The sequence below is a fragment of the Alosa sapidissima genome, chromosome 5, assembly GCF_018492685.1.
Source record: "Alosa sapidissima isolate fAloSap1 chromosome 5, fAloSap1.pri, whole genome shotgun sequence".
Lineage (NCBI taxonomy): Eukaryota > Metazoa > Chordata > Actinopteri > Clupeiformes > Clupeidae > Alosa > Alosa sapidissima.
This window is the reverse complement of record NC_055961.1, coordinates 12880453-12896778: the sequence shown is the minus strand read 5'-3', so window position 1 is coordinate 12896778 and position 16326 is coordinate 12880453. Positions and strand designations below refer to the sequence as shown.

At 42.1% G+C, this 16326-nt stretch overlaps 1 protein-coding gene across 6 annotated transcripts in view; it reads right to left on the bottom strand.

Moving 5' to 3' along the window:
* rap1gap2b (RAP1 GTPase activating protein 2b) overlaps positions 1-16326 on the bottom strand; it is a 49015-nt gene that overhangs the window by 3262 nt on the left and 29427 nt on the right. For 5 of the 6 annotated variants that reach the window (XM_042092425.1, XM_042092424.1, XM_042092426.1 and 2 more), the window contains 17 exons: positions 11054-11138; positions 9410-9445; positions 8676-8723; positions 7716-7748; positions 7314-7532; positions 6919-7022; positions 6588-6666; positions 6393-6446; positions 5279-5362; positions 4355-4455; positions 3516-3645; positions 2992-3147; positions 2534-2605; positions 2095-2181; positions 1481-1621; positions 760-903; positions 183-292 (listed from right to left, as the gene is read on the bottom strand). In XM_042092425.1, the coding sequence (XP_041948359.1) occupies positions 183-292; positions 760-903; positions 1481-1621; positions 2095-2181; positions 2534-2605; positions 2992-3147; positions 3516-3645; positions 4355-4455; positions 5279-5362; positions 6393-6446; positions 6588-6666; positions 6919-7022; positions 7314-7532; positions 7716-7748; positions 8676-8723; positions 9410-9445; positions 11054-11138 (1683 nt within the window). The remainder of the gene's footprint in view (positions 1-182; positions 293-759; positions 904-1480; positions 1622-2094; positions 2182-2533; positions 2606-2991; positions 3148-3515; positions 3646-4354; positions 4456-5278; positions 5363-6392; positions 6447-6587; positions 6667-6918; positions 7023-7313; positions 7533-7715; positions 7749-8675; positions 8724-9409; positions 9446-11053; positions 11139-16326) is intronic. The other variant, XM_042092423.1, reaches the window with a different exon arrangement.

Below are 16326 nucleotides of genomic sequence, written 5' to 3'. Positions count from 1 at the left end.
CCAGATGGATGTGAGTGGAGCTAGGCAGAGCTAGGCGGAACAAAATTCATCTGGCGAGAGTCAGGTTAGCATTAACTGGCATTAAGTACCAAATATAGACGATGGGGAACAAACACGGCCTTCACTTTCTGAGGTTGGAGGCTTGGTGCCTCGGCCCTGGCTGCTAAGCTTTGTGTGCTGACCTGCGTGAGAGACGCTCCGTCTGGCCATCTACGCTCGTGTGCAGCCGAGGGAAAAGCCCCGAGCGTCGCTTCACTGGACTTTTCAACGGAGACTTTGGACCTGATGAACCCTGAGTTTGACAGGGAGTGGGGAAAGCCAGACAGAAGAGAGGGATGAAGAGAAAGAGAAGGAAAGGAGGGAGGAGAGGAGGGAAAAGGAGTGAGAAAGAACATAGAGAGAAATGAAGAGAGAGAGAGAGAGAGAGAATGAAGAGGGAGGAAAGGAGGGGAAAGGAGAGAGAAAGAACAGAGAGAGAAAGGAAGAGTGCAAATAAGGATTGAGACAGAGAGAGAATAAGAGAGAAGGAGCGGAAGAAGAGAAAGAAGAGCAGGAGTGTGCAGGGAGAAAGAAAGAGTGTGCGAGAAACACAGAGAGAAACAGACAGACAGTGATGACTATTAAATAACATTATACCATTATACATGTACGTGAAAATGGACTAAATTGACCGCTAACATCATCCCCCTCTGCAGACACAAGTTGAAAGAGCTCTCTGAAAGTGTGAAAGTGAAATAACAACCCCTTCCATGCACTCACCCCTTTGCCGCCATCCGCCCCCGCCTGCGTCAGCCCGCTGCCACTGAGGCTGGTGGGAACGCCTCCGCCCACCATGGAGTAGCGGTTGTTCTTGTGAGAGCCCACCATCGTGTCCATGGAGTGGCTTCGCACTCTCATCGCCCGCTGCGGGGGGTGGCAGAGATAATGGGTTATGATTGGCGGCGGCAGAGACAGAAGTGGCAGAAAGTCGGGTAATGAATGAACATCTAATGGCTCTTACAGTTGAACTAACATAATATCAATCAGACCAGGGACTAAGTGTGGAGAAAGTGAGAAGAGGTTGAGATAAAGATTACATTACATTACACAAGACATGGCAGACAGCTGCAAGATACACATGAATTATATATATATATACATTAAGAATTGGAGATGATATTGAAAAGATTAGATGGTAAAACAAAGAGAGACACTCCATAGATAGATGGAGAGATAAAGAATAGAGCAAGCAGGAGAGCAAAAAAGACAGAGATATAGACAGAGAGAGAGAGAGAGAGAGGCATTGACAAAAGAAGTATTGAGGCAGACATGCAGACAGACACTAGAGGGCGCTCAGCATCCATTTTCAGATTAGATGCTTATTTTGAGCAATGAGCCACTAAAAGGGCTCCCAGTTAGAGCCTTAATGAAACACAGAGCTCAGGCTGAAGGCGTTTGCCGCGCTGCCTGCTTTATGTAATGCTGTGCTGTGGGCACCAACCTTAATGGACTCGATTAGCCCACTGTGACCCCCGTTCTCCATTTTGTCTTCCTCTGAGCTAAGTGGAAGCCCCAGCATGACCTGTGTCTGTCTGTGGAGCTCGTCGTGGAGGTTGTCGAGCAGGGCAGCCCGCGTCCTTTCCTGACAAAACGAAGAGGTATTCATACACACGCGCACACACACACACACACACACACACACACACACACACACACACACACACACACACATATGCACATCAGAACATGTGCAAAAACGCAGATATCACATTCATGCATGAATACACACACACACAAACACACACACACACACACACACACACACACACACACACACACACACACACACACACACACACACACACACACAAACACACACACACACACACACACACACACACACACACACACACACACACACACACACACACAAATTCCAACATATGGAAGTATAAACTGACACCAAAAGAACCATTTTTTATTCAAATGCAAACACATACACGCACACACACACACATACACAGACACACACTCAGCACTGACACAACAATGCGGGAGTGCTTTGCTGAAAAGGGAGCAGTCCCTCAGATAGCGTCCTGCTGGGCTCACACTCACCTCCAGCTTGGCGAAGCGTTCCGCCTTATAGCAGGCGTTCTCCGCGTTGATCAGCTTCGTCAGCAGGAACTCTCTGAATTCGGGGCCCTGGGCAGACAGACAGGCAGGGAGCCACACCTCAGCAGGTGTACACACAAAGGCCGAGCAGAGCTGATATGGAAATGTGGCCCACTATCTTTAAGTAAGACCTAATAAGTAATTTTAAGAGGATAGCCTAAAATATTCGACGTACTAGGATAGCGTACTGTGGGGAAAGAAGAGCATTAACTATTGCTATCTAACTGGAAACTAATGGATTATCTTTCGGTCTTCCCAAAAACAACACTCTCAAATGTCATGAACTGCCTCTGACTTGACACATTTTCAGTCACATCTTGGGCTCCTCCAGAACACTATAAAGGTGGTTATAGGATGTTATGAGATGAGATAATGCACTCACCTTTTTAAAGACAGGTGGGTTTGGCAGAGGTGGACCAAAGCATGGGACATCTTCACGTGCTGTTACAGACACCTGCAAGATACATGGAACTGAATTATGACATGTCTTTTTCTGTTTTACATGAGGCGTAATTGATTCCACTAGGGTCAAAAAACACTGACGATAGGAATAGAGCTACTGAATAGCTTTACATTGATGGAGAGGTTAATGCTCTCAGGCAACTGCCATTATCTTGGTACCTTATATGTAGTAAAAAGGAAGGGATCGCCAGAGCACAGAGATGCTAAAGTTGCTTATTTTTATTTTTGAATGGTGCAGCAAAAGGCTCCATGGATGAAGTTGTAACCAAACAAAAAAAAAGCAATTTTAACATCTGTGTGCTCCGGTGATTTCATCCTTTTTACTGCACGACTGGTCTTCTTACCAGAAGTGCGGTGGAATTACCATTTTTTACTTACCTTATATGTTGTGTCATCTGTGCATGGGTTGTCCACTTGCACTATAATATAGGCATGGAGGAAGTTGGATGCAATCAGATCAGGCACAAATGGTGTGGCCCCTTCCTGGAACACCACTGCAACAATGTCATTTCCTATATGTCGCTTCCTCTGTAGCTATGACACAATAAAGAGAGGGAGATGTATGAAAAACCTGTAACACCTGACAGCATGTCTGTGGGAACATTTTAAATAACTCTTTCCTGATGACACACTTTAAGTGTGGTGCAAGAGTCTTTGAACATCTGACCCCACCCCATCACTTAATCAAACACACTTGCCCCAAGACACTTACCTGTGTCAGGAAAGAGTTATTTTAATGATATGCAACGCAAGAATATGAATGGTCAAGCATGGCTACCATTCACATGATAGATGATTAATCAGAATCATTCTGGATTACATTGCTCTGTGTATGCACCCAGACTTTTTCATTACAGCATGGATTAATGTCTTATGGGAGCTGACTGACTGACTGAGGCTACCTGCTGTGTGTCTCCCTCTGTGTAGGGCAGCTTTGTGGAGATGTGGAACATGAGCTCCTGCTCGCGGAACACCGTGTAGACCGACTGAGTGCCCGTCTGGCCATGAGAGACATCTAGGCCTCCACGGAACCTGACCAACATGAGGAGAAGATGTCGGGATTAGTGGAGTGATTGACACATACAAATAATATACATAACATTCTCCCTATCTCTTCCTCTCTCTCTCTCTCTCTCTCTCTCTCACACACACACACACACACACACACACACACACACATACATACACACACACACACACACACACACACACACACACACACACACACACACACACACAAACCACTAACAAAAAAACAGACAGACACACTTACAAACATTCACATACACACAGACAAACACATACACACACACACACACACTCACTCAGGTGTACAGACGACTTGTATTTGTACCTCCGGAAATTCAGCTGCTTGCACTCAAATCAATAGAACCTCAAAGGTCTTGAGCCGAAACTCCCACAGTGTATTAAATGTTTGCCTTCTCTGTTTGGTTGAAGTTTGGTGGAAGGGGCTCTAAGGACTGCTAAGAACCGCTGTGCAAATGCAATCTATTTACCATCACTTTATTTTTAGCCCTGAAGTACTTTTCATTCATACCAGCTGTTTGCTCAGCTCACCGCTGGTTTCCCTATACTCCTTGCTCAGTCCTCCTACTGCATCATAACACACTAAATATTCTACCCACCACTGCTTCTGGTCCTCTCTCTCTCTCTCTCTTTCACTCTTTCTTTTCTTTCAGTTTCTATTCCTCTATCACTCTCTCTCCCTCCTCCTTCTCACCCTTTGAAGTCCTGCAGGTCTACGCAGTCTCCCAGAATGCTGAGGAACTCAGTGAAAGCAGGCGTCTCCTCGTTGTTCCTGAAGAGCTCTTCCTCAGATATCTACAACAGAGCAGTCAGACCAGGGAGAGATTAGGATCTGAGCACCAGGAAGAAGCAAGCCAGGATTATGGTGGTAATTTAGATAACGTAAATGTGATTAAGTAGCCTGACGTCGTCATACTCAATTCTAGTCAGAATTTAAAATTGATACTGCTCCATTGGGAACCGATACAGGTTGAAACATGCACCATACAAATGCCTTAACATTGTTTTCTGGTTATTGCGCTGTCAATATCTTGTACAACAGAGGTAATAGCGAAATCTAAATGTCTACCTTAGCAACAGTGATTTGTTAGGAAGAACCGGGAAGAATAAAAATTATTTTTATTTAACTGTCATTTACAAAGACATCGTACCATACTGAAAGCTAATATTTTGTCACTAGCAACCTACAACGGTCCTCTGTCAAACACAGATTTTCAGCTCTGAACAAAACCGTTCAGGAGTTCTGGTCCGAACCGTGACTCCGAACAGCTGGTATCGGGCAAATTTGCTCCAAAACGGAACAAGTCCAGACCGAACTTCCCGACTTCAAATGTTGTGGGCAGGGCTAAGTTCGGCTGGCATCCAGGCTAGTGACTAAGTGGACAGAGAATAAGCTTAGCATACCACTGCGTAGACACAAGTTACCCAGTGTAGGTAATTTGCGTTGGAACAAAATGATAACTTTAATTATAACTACAATATATAGCTAACTTCCCATCCAATATTGTCAAACTGATAGTGACAGAGTACTGTGTATGCAACTGGTCACATTTATGGGCTGAAATGTGCAGAGTTATACAGAATACGGAATAAGGCTTTACTTAGGAAGTGCTCTCACCTGTCCAAACCTCTGGTAGACAACGCCAAACTTGAATGTGTTGTTCACTTCATGTTCATCATAACTGACTATCAACTGGGAACCCTGTGAAATATAAAAAATAAACAATTAATAAAATGTCTCTACAAACAGACACACGTATATATGTGATGAGAGCATTCAATCCGAGATTTACTTTGATATGGGGCTTTACTCATTGTCTGTAAAAAATAAGCCTACTATAAATGATTGGTAATCTACAGGAAACTATCAGAATGGCACATACCCGATTGTACCCTACCTTGCAATATAATGATGATATTGCAACAACCATTTAAAACATCCTTTGGAGTTTCAACACTAAATGTGCTTCTAAATTGTGAAACCCAGCGCTACCTTGAAAGCCCACTAAGACAGTGACCAAAGACAGACTGGAGCCTGGCAAAAGACATTTCCTCATTTTGGAGATTTTTCTGGCCAAAAAGAGAAACTCTACTGTGGGAACCCAAGGCCCGATCTCTGAATTCGGACTATTTTAGACTAAACGGAAGTTACTGTGATTGCAACTTCTCCATAAGCCCATTTCCTAAGCATTTGAACTGCCGGTCAATCATTGGGTTTCATCACATTGCAATTTCACTTATTTATTGGCTAACTACTATTGTGGAAGCTGAGCAGCTGTTTTTAAATTCTTCCCAAGATTAAATGGAGAATGGGAATAGTAGGTCAATGGTAAGCTAACTTTTTCCCTTAACAACAATGCATCAATTCAGTAATGCCTTATCGGTGAGATTACTGTATATCATTAAGGAAAATACTGTGGTATTAGTAAATACAAAAAGAGCTGCATTCATTATTTGCATGTGATCATAAAGGCCCGACAAATTACAATCCAGATGCCATATAGGCAATACAAAAGCACTGGAAAGCAATGAGCATTTCATTAATCAACAGAAGTCAACAAGTCAACCCCCAGAGTGCAGCTGGAGTCTCTGAATGCAATTAATGTCTAAATGCCTTTTTCCTCTATTAGCTGCATTTATGAATGAAATATTCATACTACTGACATAACTCATATCCTATTCTACAGTCTTTGTAAGACTTTTCCCCCATGTATTTGTTTTATAGAACTCACCTTTGGATACAACACCGGCTGGAATTTCAGGTTGACAATGTCTTCGCACAGAAGCTGGTTGAGAGAGAAAGGATAGGGAAGATGAGAGAGTAGAAATAAACAGAGATCCGTTTTAAAAGAGTGAGTTACATTCTAAGGACATTATTTTGGAGGTCATGTATCAAGGTGTATGAGGTAATACCACAGTGTGCAAACCTTAGCTAACTGGGCAATGCTCGGCATCTCCGGTAGGCCTGCCAGAGAGATTCTGTCGTAGACTGTCTTTGACTGACATCTGAAAACACACAAACAATAAATCAAGACCTGAGTTAGTTGGAAAGCAAGACTGCTCTCTCTAAACAGATTGCTGTAAGCATCCTGATTCATCATGTTTAAAATGGCTGACATTTGCCAGCTGTTCTGTGGTCCTGTGGTGTTCTATTTTTCCATGCAGTCTAAGCACAAGCAGACAACAGCTGCCAAGAATGGACCTGGTCATGTGCTGGGTCCACCCCAGGGTCCGGTTTAGAACTGGGACAGGGCTTACCTGAGGATGATGTGCAGGTACTCCTGGTCCTCCTGCTCCTCATGTCTCATGGAGAGAATAAGGTTGCCATGGCTGCTTGCTGTGCAGTAGAAATTGAGATGCTCCTGCAAGAGTGGGAGGTGTTTTTAGTTCAGGAAGGCAGCTTTCAATAAAACAAGGGCAATACAGTTGATAAAATTAATTTAAATTAAGGCAATGTATCAACTCGGAAATTTCCTTTCATGGTTTCCTCTGCAATTAAAAGGTTATTATCGAAACAGTGAGGTTGCAGAGAAGAGGCAACCATTAAGCAGTGTCGAAAACAATTCAGCACTGTAAACACAACAATACAAGACTTAAACTTATAAACTTATCTTATATGAGCTTATATTCATTTATGTAATGTAGTGGCTCACCTTTCCCAGGAAGTGCTTGCGATAGGCACGGGCTGCACTGTTCCTCTCCAGCAGGTAGCCAAACCCCCCCTCAGGGCCTGTCCCCTCACCGTCCTGCCCGTTACAGGCGCTGGTGTCCTTGCTGGATGGGGCGGCACCGTCGGTCTCATCGTCCTCTATCCAGTAGCCGCCAAACTGAGGCAGAATGACCTGGGGATACGGCTCTCCCCTCTGTAGGACCTGTGTGTGTGAACATTAGGAAAACCCAGAAGGAACACTTCAAACACTTTTTTCATTTGGGCTTATCCTCGAGCAGATGTTTTGACAAGGCTTGGTGTGTGTGTGTGCTCGGGAGAAATTAAGCGTAAGACTGAGGCTATAATCTGAACATTCATTTGAGGGTCTGCACACTGACTCACTCACCTCCTCAATCCCTGGATATGGAATGTAGTCGTCCTGGAGGAGACATGCCACAGTAAGTATTAAGTCATGCACGGTCAGACATTTTCCCCTTCAAACACATTCCCCTTAACCTGTTCAAATTAGAACCGGTGAGGGTGGTACAGAATGATGATGATGGCTGACTCTGGGCATGCTCTGGGGAATGAGCAGACATATTACACGCTAATCATGGCTGCCAGGATGAGAGTGCAGGTCATTTTGAAAAGACAGAAGCGATGGAGGGATATAGAGATGTTGGAGAGGATGGCAAAGACACAAATGAGTCATGGGGTACATGACATAACGTGCGATGAAGGAATTACCACGGCAGACTGCTACAATCTGACATCACTTTCTTGTTTGGGACTTATTCAGGCTTAGAGCTTTTACTATATCCTCAATCATGGCCATAACTACAGAGAACATGATAACAATACAACACCCAAACTTTACTTAATTTCATCCACCACTTAACACCCAGTACACAGGCCTGACTACAGCTCACAGCACACATGGCAAACCCACACTTTCACCTTGGGAAACAACCTTGTCATAGGAACAGATCACACCTGTTCCTGTGTGTCTTATCCACACAGCAATGTCAAGGTCAAATGAAGGTATCCATGGCTGATGGTATGGCTCATGGATTGATCATGCAAGATCAACAACACAACATGACAAAACACTCAGACCAAGGTTTCAGTATTCTTAATAATATATACACTTATTATTAATATGAGCTCACTTCAGCACCAAAGTAAACTGTAAAGCTACTAAACTATAGTTATGTAGTAATGTAGTGATGCTGTATCATCCAAATCTTATATTAAATAACAACCATGGATTCCATCTTGGTAACCACATACAGCTGAAATTGGCATCATGTTCCTGATGGTTCTTGGTATGAGTGTTAGTTTTGCTGTGGTAACATGCAACCCAGACCTTGAGTCTCTGTGGGCCTGTCCTCATCTCTTCCACCTCAGAAACCTGCTAATGTGGGTCAAGGGTCGAGGTCAAAAGGTCAGGATTCAGGGGTCAGACATGACAGATCAGGGATTGGAGGTTAATAGATGATAGTTTAACCACAGCACTGCAAACCTAATCATGAGAGGTTGACTTCATTGCATGGACAATGTTCTTTACTGACCTAAATGGGTTATTAAAGCGGTGGGGAAGTTTACGGCTAAATGCAGAAGTTATTGCCAGCTGCAGTCATGAAACTGTAATAGAGGTTTCTGTTTTCATGTAATTATTATTGCTGTCTGTGTTTATAACCCATATGAGAATACTGAATTAACTGCTGTGTTTATATCTTCATACCTATGTAAACATTGCATGCATTAATTCAACATTTAAATGAAACAAGCTGTAAATATAAGTACAACTAATGCAGTTACAGCTTCTGCATTAAAGTCATAACTCAACTACAGTCTACTACAGTCAACACTTTTCGCCAAAACAACTAGTTAATTAATTGGAAATTGGAAATAATTAATTGGAAAGGAAATAATCAACAATGAAAACAATCATTAGTTGCAGCTCAAGTGTTGCAGATCTTTGGCAGCGCAGAGATCTCAGTTTGGTTGAGAACTATGAATGAGACTAGAAGCACTCAAGCTCCAGAGAAAGCATAACACCTATATCTCAGTAAGAGCAAGGTTGAAATCAATTCTTACCTCCATTCTGTCCAGCGTGTCAAAGAACTGGCCAGACTGTAAATAGCAGACAGAGAGAGATACACATTCAGCTTGGCACTTAGTTCTTCTTCTGCAAAGTTCTTTTTTGGTCACCTGATCACACCAAATTCATATCTTTGGTTTATCAAACAGCCACAGTCCATCAAAATGAATAGCCAGAACAAGTATTAAGGTTCCATTAAATAGCAGCATTTCATTTAATAAAAGTAAGGATTGTGTCACTTTCCAGTGATGCTATTTCTCGCCATAGCACTTGCCATACACTTAACACAGCTGGCAAAAATAGATGCAGTCATACGATTTACACTTGTGTTTGTAATAATAGAATAACCATCTGTTGAGCTCTCCAATCATTTCTCTTTTGTGCACACACACAAAAGCGCGTGCACACACACACACACACACACACACACACACACACACACACACACACACACACACACACACACACACACACACGTCCAGGCACACACACTGAAAAACATCTAAATTCTTTTTTTTTTCTTTCTAAAATCTAAATGTATCTGTTTAAAATGCATTACTGGCATTGTTTTTCAAAGTCAGCAACTATTTTCATCAGGTCCACAGAATCTTTTCTTTGAAGTCTCCCCACCCATGTAAAATAACCTCTTGCTACCCTGTTTGGTGAGAAATTACTGCCCTGAAACTTCCTTTTAAAACTGTTTCTCAAGAACGCACCTCCACCCATTCACATGCCGTGGACAGATGCAAAACATGAAAGTACATGCAGGGTTTGCGCTACACAACTGTTTCACACCATCAGTGTGTTAATTAAGTATCTGTTGTTCACACCTTGTTGCCATTAAAATGTTCAGAAGAAGATTAATTTTTACAACAATGGAACTGCACACATTGCACATTTTTTTTGCATATGGAACATATTGAGCAATGTAGAGTTGAAGGTATTTAAAGTCTTGCAAAGCTGAGATGCCTATCTGATTGCTGTGAAATACGGATGATCACACCCAAAGGATGTGAGCTGAGGTGATATAACTGAGGGTGATATAACTACCAGGGTAGTGCACATCCTCCAGGCTTTCCTCTGACTAGATATACAAGCTTGACCCATACAAATTACAGCCTTCTACAAAACAAGGTAGTACACCATGTCCTTTCTTTGAATAGACACATATGGTGCAGCCTCTAACCCACTGTGCATGGCATTCAGCTGCCTTGTGGTCTCCCTAATAAAAGGCTTTATTCATACACATGGAATATGTTTTTTGTATTCTTTTTAAAATACCATACAGGGGTTGATGAAGGCTATAACATTCCCCCAAAACAGCAGAGTGGACACCCACATGCTCTTCTATTTCATAGACGCATAGACGTGATACACACATACATACTACAGCCCTCTCTTGTGCTTTCTACACAGCGTTGATAAAGACTATCATTTTCTCTCCATCTGTCACAGTGAGATGACACATTCAGACTATGACCTTGCCCCCTCAGAGAGGGCATTAGGCTTTCTCGCACCTTTCCACTTAAGAACTCCTCTCTGTCCTCTTTCTGTTCTGTGACAGGGCCGAGTGCCTTTGACAAATCAGACTGCGGCCAGGATGATTGACATGCACGAGGCCCAGGGCCCCTCTGACTTACCTTCATGGTGGGCGGGGCGGTTCGAGGAGGGGAGGGGGGGCAGTCGGCCAGCGGAACATTGGAGATGGTCAGCAACTCCTGTTTCCTGGAATATGAAAGGTGCTAATCAGAAACTCTGGTGGCGTTGAGCAATGCACCTCTGCTGTAATGTCACTGAGCAGAATCCCTAGGCGTGAAGGAAGTAGTGTACAGTGTGCTACTAGTGACGGTTGCAACATTTCCAATCAGACCCAAGTCTTCTGCACATGAACTAGTACTTCTGGTGACCCTGGCAAACACACACACACACACACACACACACACACACACACACACACACGCACATGCACACACACACTACTATAATGTCTGTAGATTTCACATGTCTGCCATTGGACAGATGTGTAACAGCTACATTCTCATATGGACAGGATAAGAAGACAAGACCCATCACACTCTCATTCTCTCTCCTCGACTCATCTAAGCTCCCTCTTTTCTTCCTGAGGTTAGAACAAGTCACACTTTTCCGCCCCATGTCCTTGATTAAGTTAGTGAATAAAAGATGTCTCTGAGATAGGTCATTTGTCAAATAAATGGACCCCTTTATATCCACTAGGGTTAGGGATTCTGGGCTTTGTGGTGGTTGGACTCCCCTCCGAGTAAATTATTCATTCAGGTTCCACACCTAGGATGGAGTGAAATGGGAGGAGGGATAGACAGAGAGAGAGAAACGAACAGCTCTCTAAAAATATCTCCAAGATCCTTCATAAGTTTTCTGTAAATAGGCCCCATGGATCCATCATCGGACGCCTTTCTGGTTTCTTATTAGAGACACACTAGCAAGTCATCCATAATACCAGCAGAGAGACGGTACACTCTCACTCTCCCTCTTTCTCTCTCTCCCTCTTTCTCTCTCTCCCTCGCTCCCTCTTTCTCTTTCTCCCTCTTTCTTCCTCTCTGCCTCTTTCTCCCTTGGTCAGTCTCTTCTAGCCTTTAAAATATACTCACCCAGGACACATTCACCAAAATAATGAAGAGCAAAACAAAACAACATTGTGTGCAAAACACTGTACAAACACTTCTGCTTCTGTACACCTGCATTCACAGAGGGATACTGATGCACTATGAGCCTTTGTGTTACAGTCAGCTATAGCCTGCAACTGTTCTATTCTTGCGTATAAACCTATGTAAGTACCGTTTAAGGTTTACTGTGTAGTAAATGTCTACATATAATCAGTAGAGTAGAGATATATAGAGATATTATTGTGTCTAGAGGTAATTGAAAATAATAGGTAAGTGATTGGTAATAATTGAAATAATGTCTTTTTGTTTCTGACAAGCATCTTTGTGACCTAATTCTGAACCTTCCCAGTTATGAAACTGTCCCCTGCTTGACATGGTCAACTTGGGAGGCATCATTCTAAAATGATGAAGTTCAGGCGAGGTTATCTGAACTGAACCATCTGCAAGTCATGCACTTCACCTCAAGTGCATATCTGCAATACAAGTCCATATTTCTCTGCAGCTCCAGCTGCACAAACTGCTGTCCTCCTGTAAGAATCACTGGATGTGATGTGTGTCCTTTTAGTAACAGAGTGGCCCCTTCCATTTCTATTTTCTTGTTGCTGCGGCAACAAGAGAAGGCAATCACCTCCTCCTCCTCCTCCTCCTCCTCACCTTGTTGGCTAAACTATTAAAAAATCGGCGGCGCAGTCAGCGAAGGTCTCAGTAAAGGTCAAATGATAGGTTGCTGCTAGTTCAAACAGCTGTGGCGATGTGAAGAGAGAGATGGATTTGCTTCCCATTGTACCCTTTGCTTTGGTGATGGACACACATGTTTGTTCCCATTGCTGAGCACAAGCTGTGTGGTACGGCGATGACATGAAACACTGAATTGATTTAAAAGAAAAAAACGACGGTATAGAAGAGAAAATGGCTGATCAAATGGTTTGATATTTATGTACGGCTTTACCACAGAACCCTCATATGTTCTCTCCAAACACTACAGAGCGCTACAGCACCCCGATCAATGTCCAACATCAAACCCCACTCCAAATGCTCCCAAAGCCATCAATTTAAACAGGCTTTAAGAAGAAGGAGTTCCCAGCACATGCTGAGCACATCTTTTCTTTTACCTTTCTATCAGTCACTACTCAGTATGTCCATCTTCCCTCTTGCTCTCCACCTCGCCTCACTCCTCCCTCCATCCCCTTATCTCCTCTCCCTCTCCTCGGCTGAGCTCTCCATGGTCTCTCCTTTCCTCTCCTCGCACCTCCGTCTGATAACATCTGCCCTAATCTGATCCCACCTCTCTGGGATCGGTTCAAGTCTCATCCAAAGATCCTTGATTACTAGCTCCGCTTTAACCCTCTCTGTCTCATCCAGTCTGCATTACTGTAGAACCGATGCTCCAGCTTGGTTCTGAGGAAAACATACCCTCCCCCCCGGCCTTGTCTATCTGTTTTACACTGGAATGAGTGCCATGAGAGACATATATACTAGGGCTGTCAATCGATTAAAAAAAATAATCTAATTAATTACATACTCTGTGATTAATTAATCATTGAATAATTAGCATTAGTGACATTAAAGTTCAAAAACTATTTTATTATTATTTTCACTGTTCAAATAATGGCCATAATAATCTATGATATGACCTAATATGCTGAGGAAATAAATTCAAAAGTGCTTCGAGAAGTTTTTTTCACATACAAGGCATTTCAGTCCACAGATATAACCTAGCGGACACAATGAAAATAAAAAACACTCCCCTCAATGTCAACACTATTTCTTTCGATTGATGTGCGACTTTAGAGTTGACAAACTCCGGTGATATGCAAATTACTTGCTGCAGACATTGCAGAGGACTTTATTTTTTATCAACACCATCAGGCCGTTTTTTAAAAGTAAATGTTCCAATCAATGATCTAGGCAGCACATTTTCTTCTCTCTCCTTCATTTTACAGTAATGGTTACTAACTAGAACGGCTCGGGGTCAAAGGTCATACAGAATCGATTAATCTGCGTTATTTTTTTTAATCAGTTATTTTTTCTCAAATTAATGAATCGAAATTAATCAGTTATTTTGACAGCCCTAATATATACATACAGTGATGGCCAAAAGTATTGGCACCCATGCTAAAGTTGACTGAAAAGAGGAATATAAAATCATCTTTTGGAAATTGATCTTAATGCCTTAAGTGAAAAATGAGGAAATATCTAACCTTTAAGGACATCAATTTTCTTAGTGAATGAATAATGTATCATAAATAAAAAAATGTTCTTCCTTAAAATACAGGGGTCATAAGTATTCCCACCCCTATGTTAAATTCCCATAGAGACAGGCAGATTTTTATTTTTAAAGGCCAGTTATTTCATGGATCCAGAATACTGTGCATCCTGATAAAGTTACCTTGGCCTTTGGAATTAAAATAGCCCCACATCATCACATACCCTTCACCATACCTAGAGATTGGCATGGGTGTTATTTCAGTTAGCCTATTAGCTGGTTTGATGCTCATAAACCAGCTAATAGGCTAACTGAAATAACACCCATGCCAATCTCTAGGTATGGTGAAGGGTATGTGATGATGTGGGGCTATTTTAATTAATGGGTATGTGATGATGTGGGGCTATTTCATTAATGAGCATCAAACCAGCTAATAGGCTAACTGAAATAACACCCATGCCAATCTCTAGGTATGGTGAAGGGTATGTGATGATGTGGGGCTATTTTAATCCCAAAGGCCAAGGTAACTTTATCAGGATGCACAGTATTCTGGATCCATGAAATAACTGGCCTTTAAAAATAAAAATCTGCCTGTCTCTATGGTAATTTAACATAGGGTTGGGAATATTTATGACCCCTGTATTTTAAGGAAGAACATTTTTTTTTTATTTATGATTATTATTATTCATTCACTAAGAAAATTGATGTCCTTAAAGGTTAGATATTTCCTCATTTTTCACTTAAGGCATTAAGATCAATTTCCAAAAGATGATTTTACATTCCTCTTTTCAGTCAACTTTAGCATGGGTGCCAATACTTTTGGCCATCACTGTATGTTTTATCATACGCTTTATCAATGGCATGACACAGACATGCGTTCACCTAGGGCACAAGGAACAGATGAGTTAAAAAAACTCTCCTTGCTACTGTTACCACAGTTGGCAGTTGGCGATAGCAATACAATAGTAGTGTGCAATAGCAGTATTATAAAGTGACTGACTCATAGAAGTCAGACTGACAAGGTATGTAGTTAGAAAGACTGAGAAACACTTTTCAGAACTGATGGATGATCAGAAAAATCCATTTATGTCTTGGCTTTGTATTGCTTTTGGAGAAGAAAGCGATCTCTTTTTTTTCCGGTGTTTCAAGTGGAGTAGATTTTTTTTCAGTTTTATCTCAAACGTCTAACTGATAAACTGCACCATTGTCTTGTGTCTAGGTTTTTTTCCACTATCTCTCTCTCTCTCTCACTATGCAATTACAGGAAATGTGCGTAAATTACTATATTATCATAAACACCATTTCATTCTGTCAACGTGAAGTCTGAAAAGGACAAAATAGAGTACTCTGCTGACAGCAGGACAAAACTGTTTATCAATTTGCCTTCCACTCGTCTCTGATTACAGAGCACACACACAGACACACACACACACACACACAAACACACACACACACAGACACACACACACACACACACACGGCCAGCCTTACAGTCCAGTGCTATTTCCCCTCACACCCTGCCTTGCCTCCTCTGGAGGTTTGCCAGAAACAGAACAAAATGTAAATACAGCCCAGCATGTCTACACCTAACCACCTGTTGCTCGGCACAATGGCCCTCACAATGGTAGCGTCTGGAGAAAAGGAGAGAACTGGCAAAAAATCAATAAGTGAATGAATGAGACGGGAACGAATAAAAGGGGAGAGGCCAAAAAAGAAGATGTGGGCAGAAAATTGGACTACCCGTGGTAGTGTAGTTAGTAGTTAGTATTTTGCCCCAAATTGCTGCCACATCCTTTTCAGCTATAATGGGTTTTTGCACTGGGCTTCTGAATCTGGTTTTGATAAAATTATGGAAGAAAACATTGCGAGTGCCTTTCGATGGGAGCTAGGTCACGCTTACGGGCTAAAGCACATTATACAGAGGGTACCATAATGTTCTAGAAAATGTTCATGGATAAAATGTCTTAACAACACTGAATAAGTGGCTTTATTTTGTACAGCAATGTAGATGGTTAGATTTGATGACAGTTTAGTAGTAGAATAATTTTTATTATGTCACCTAAAT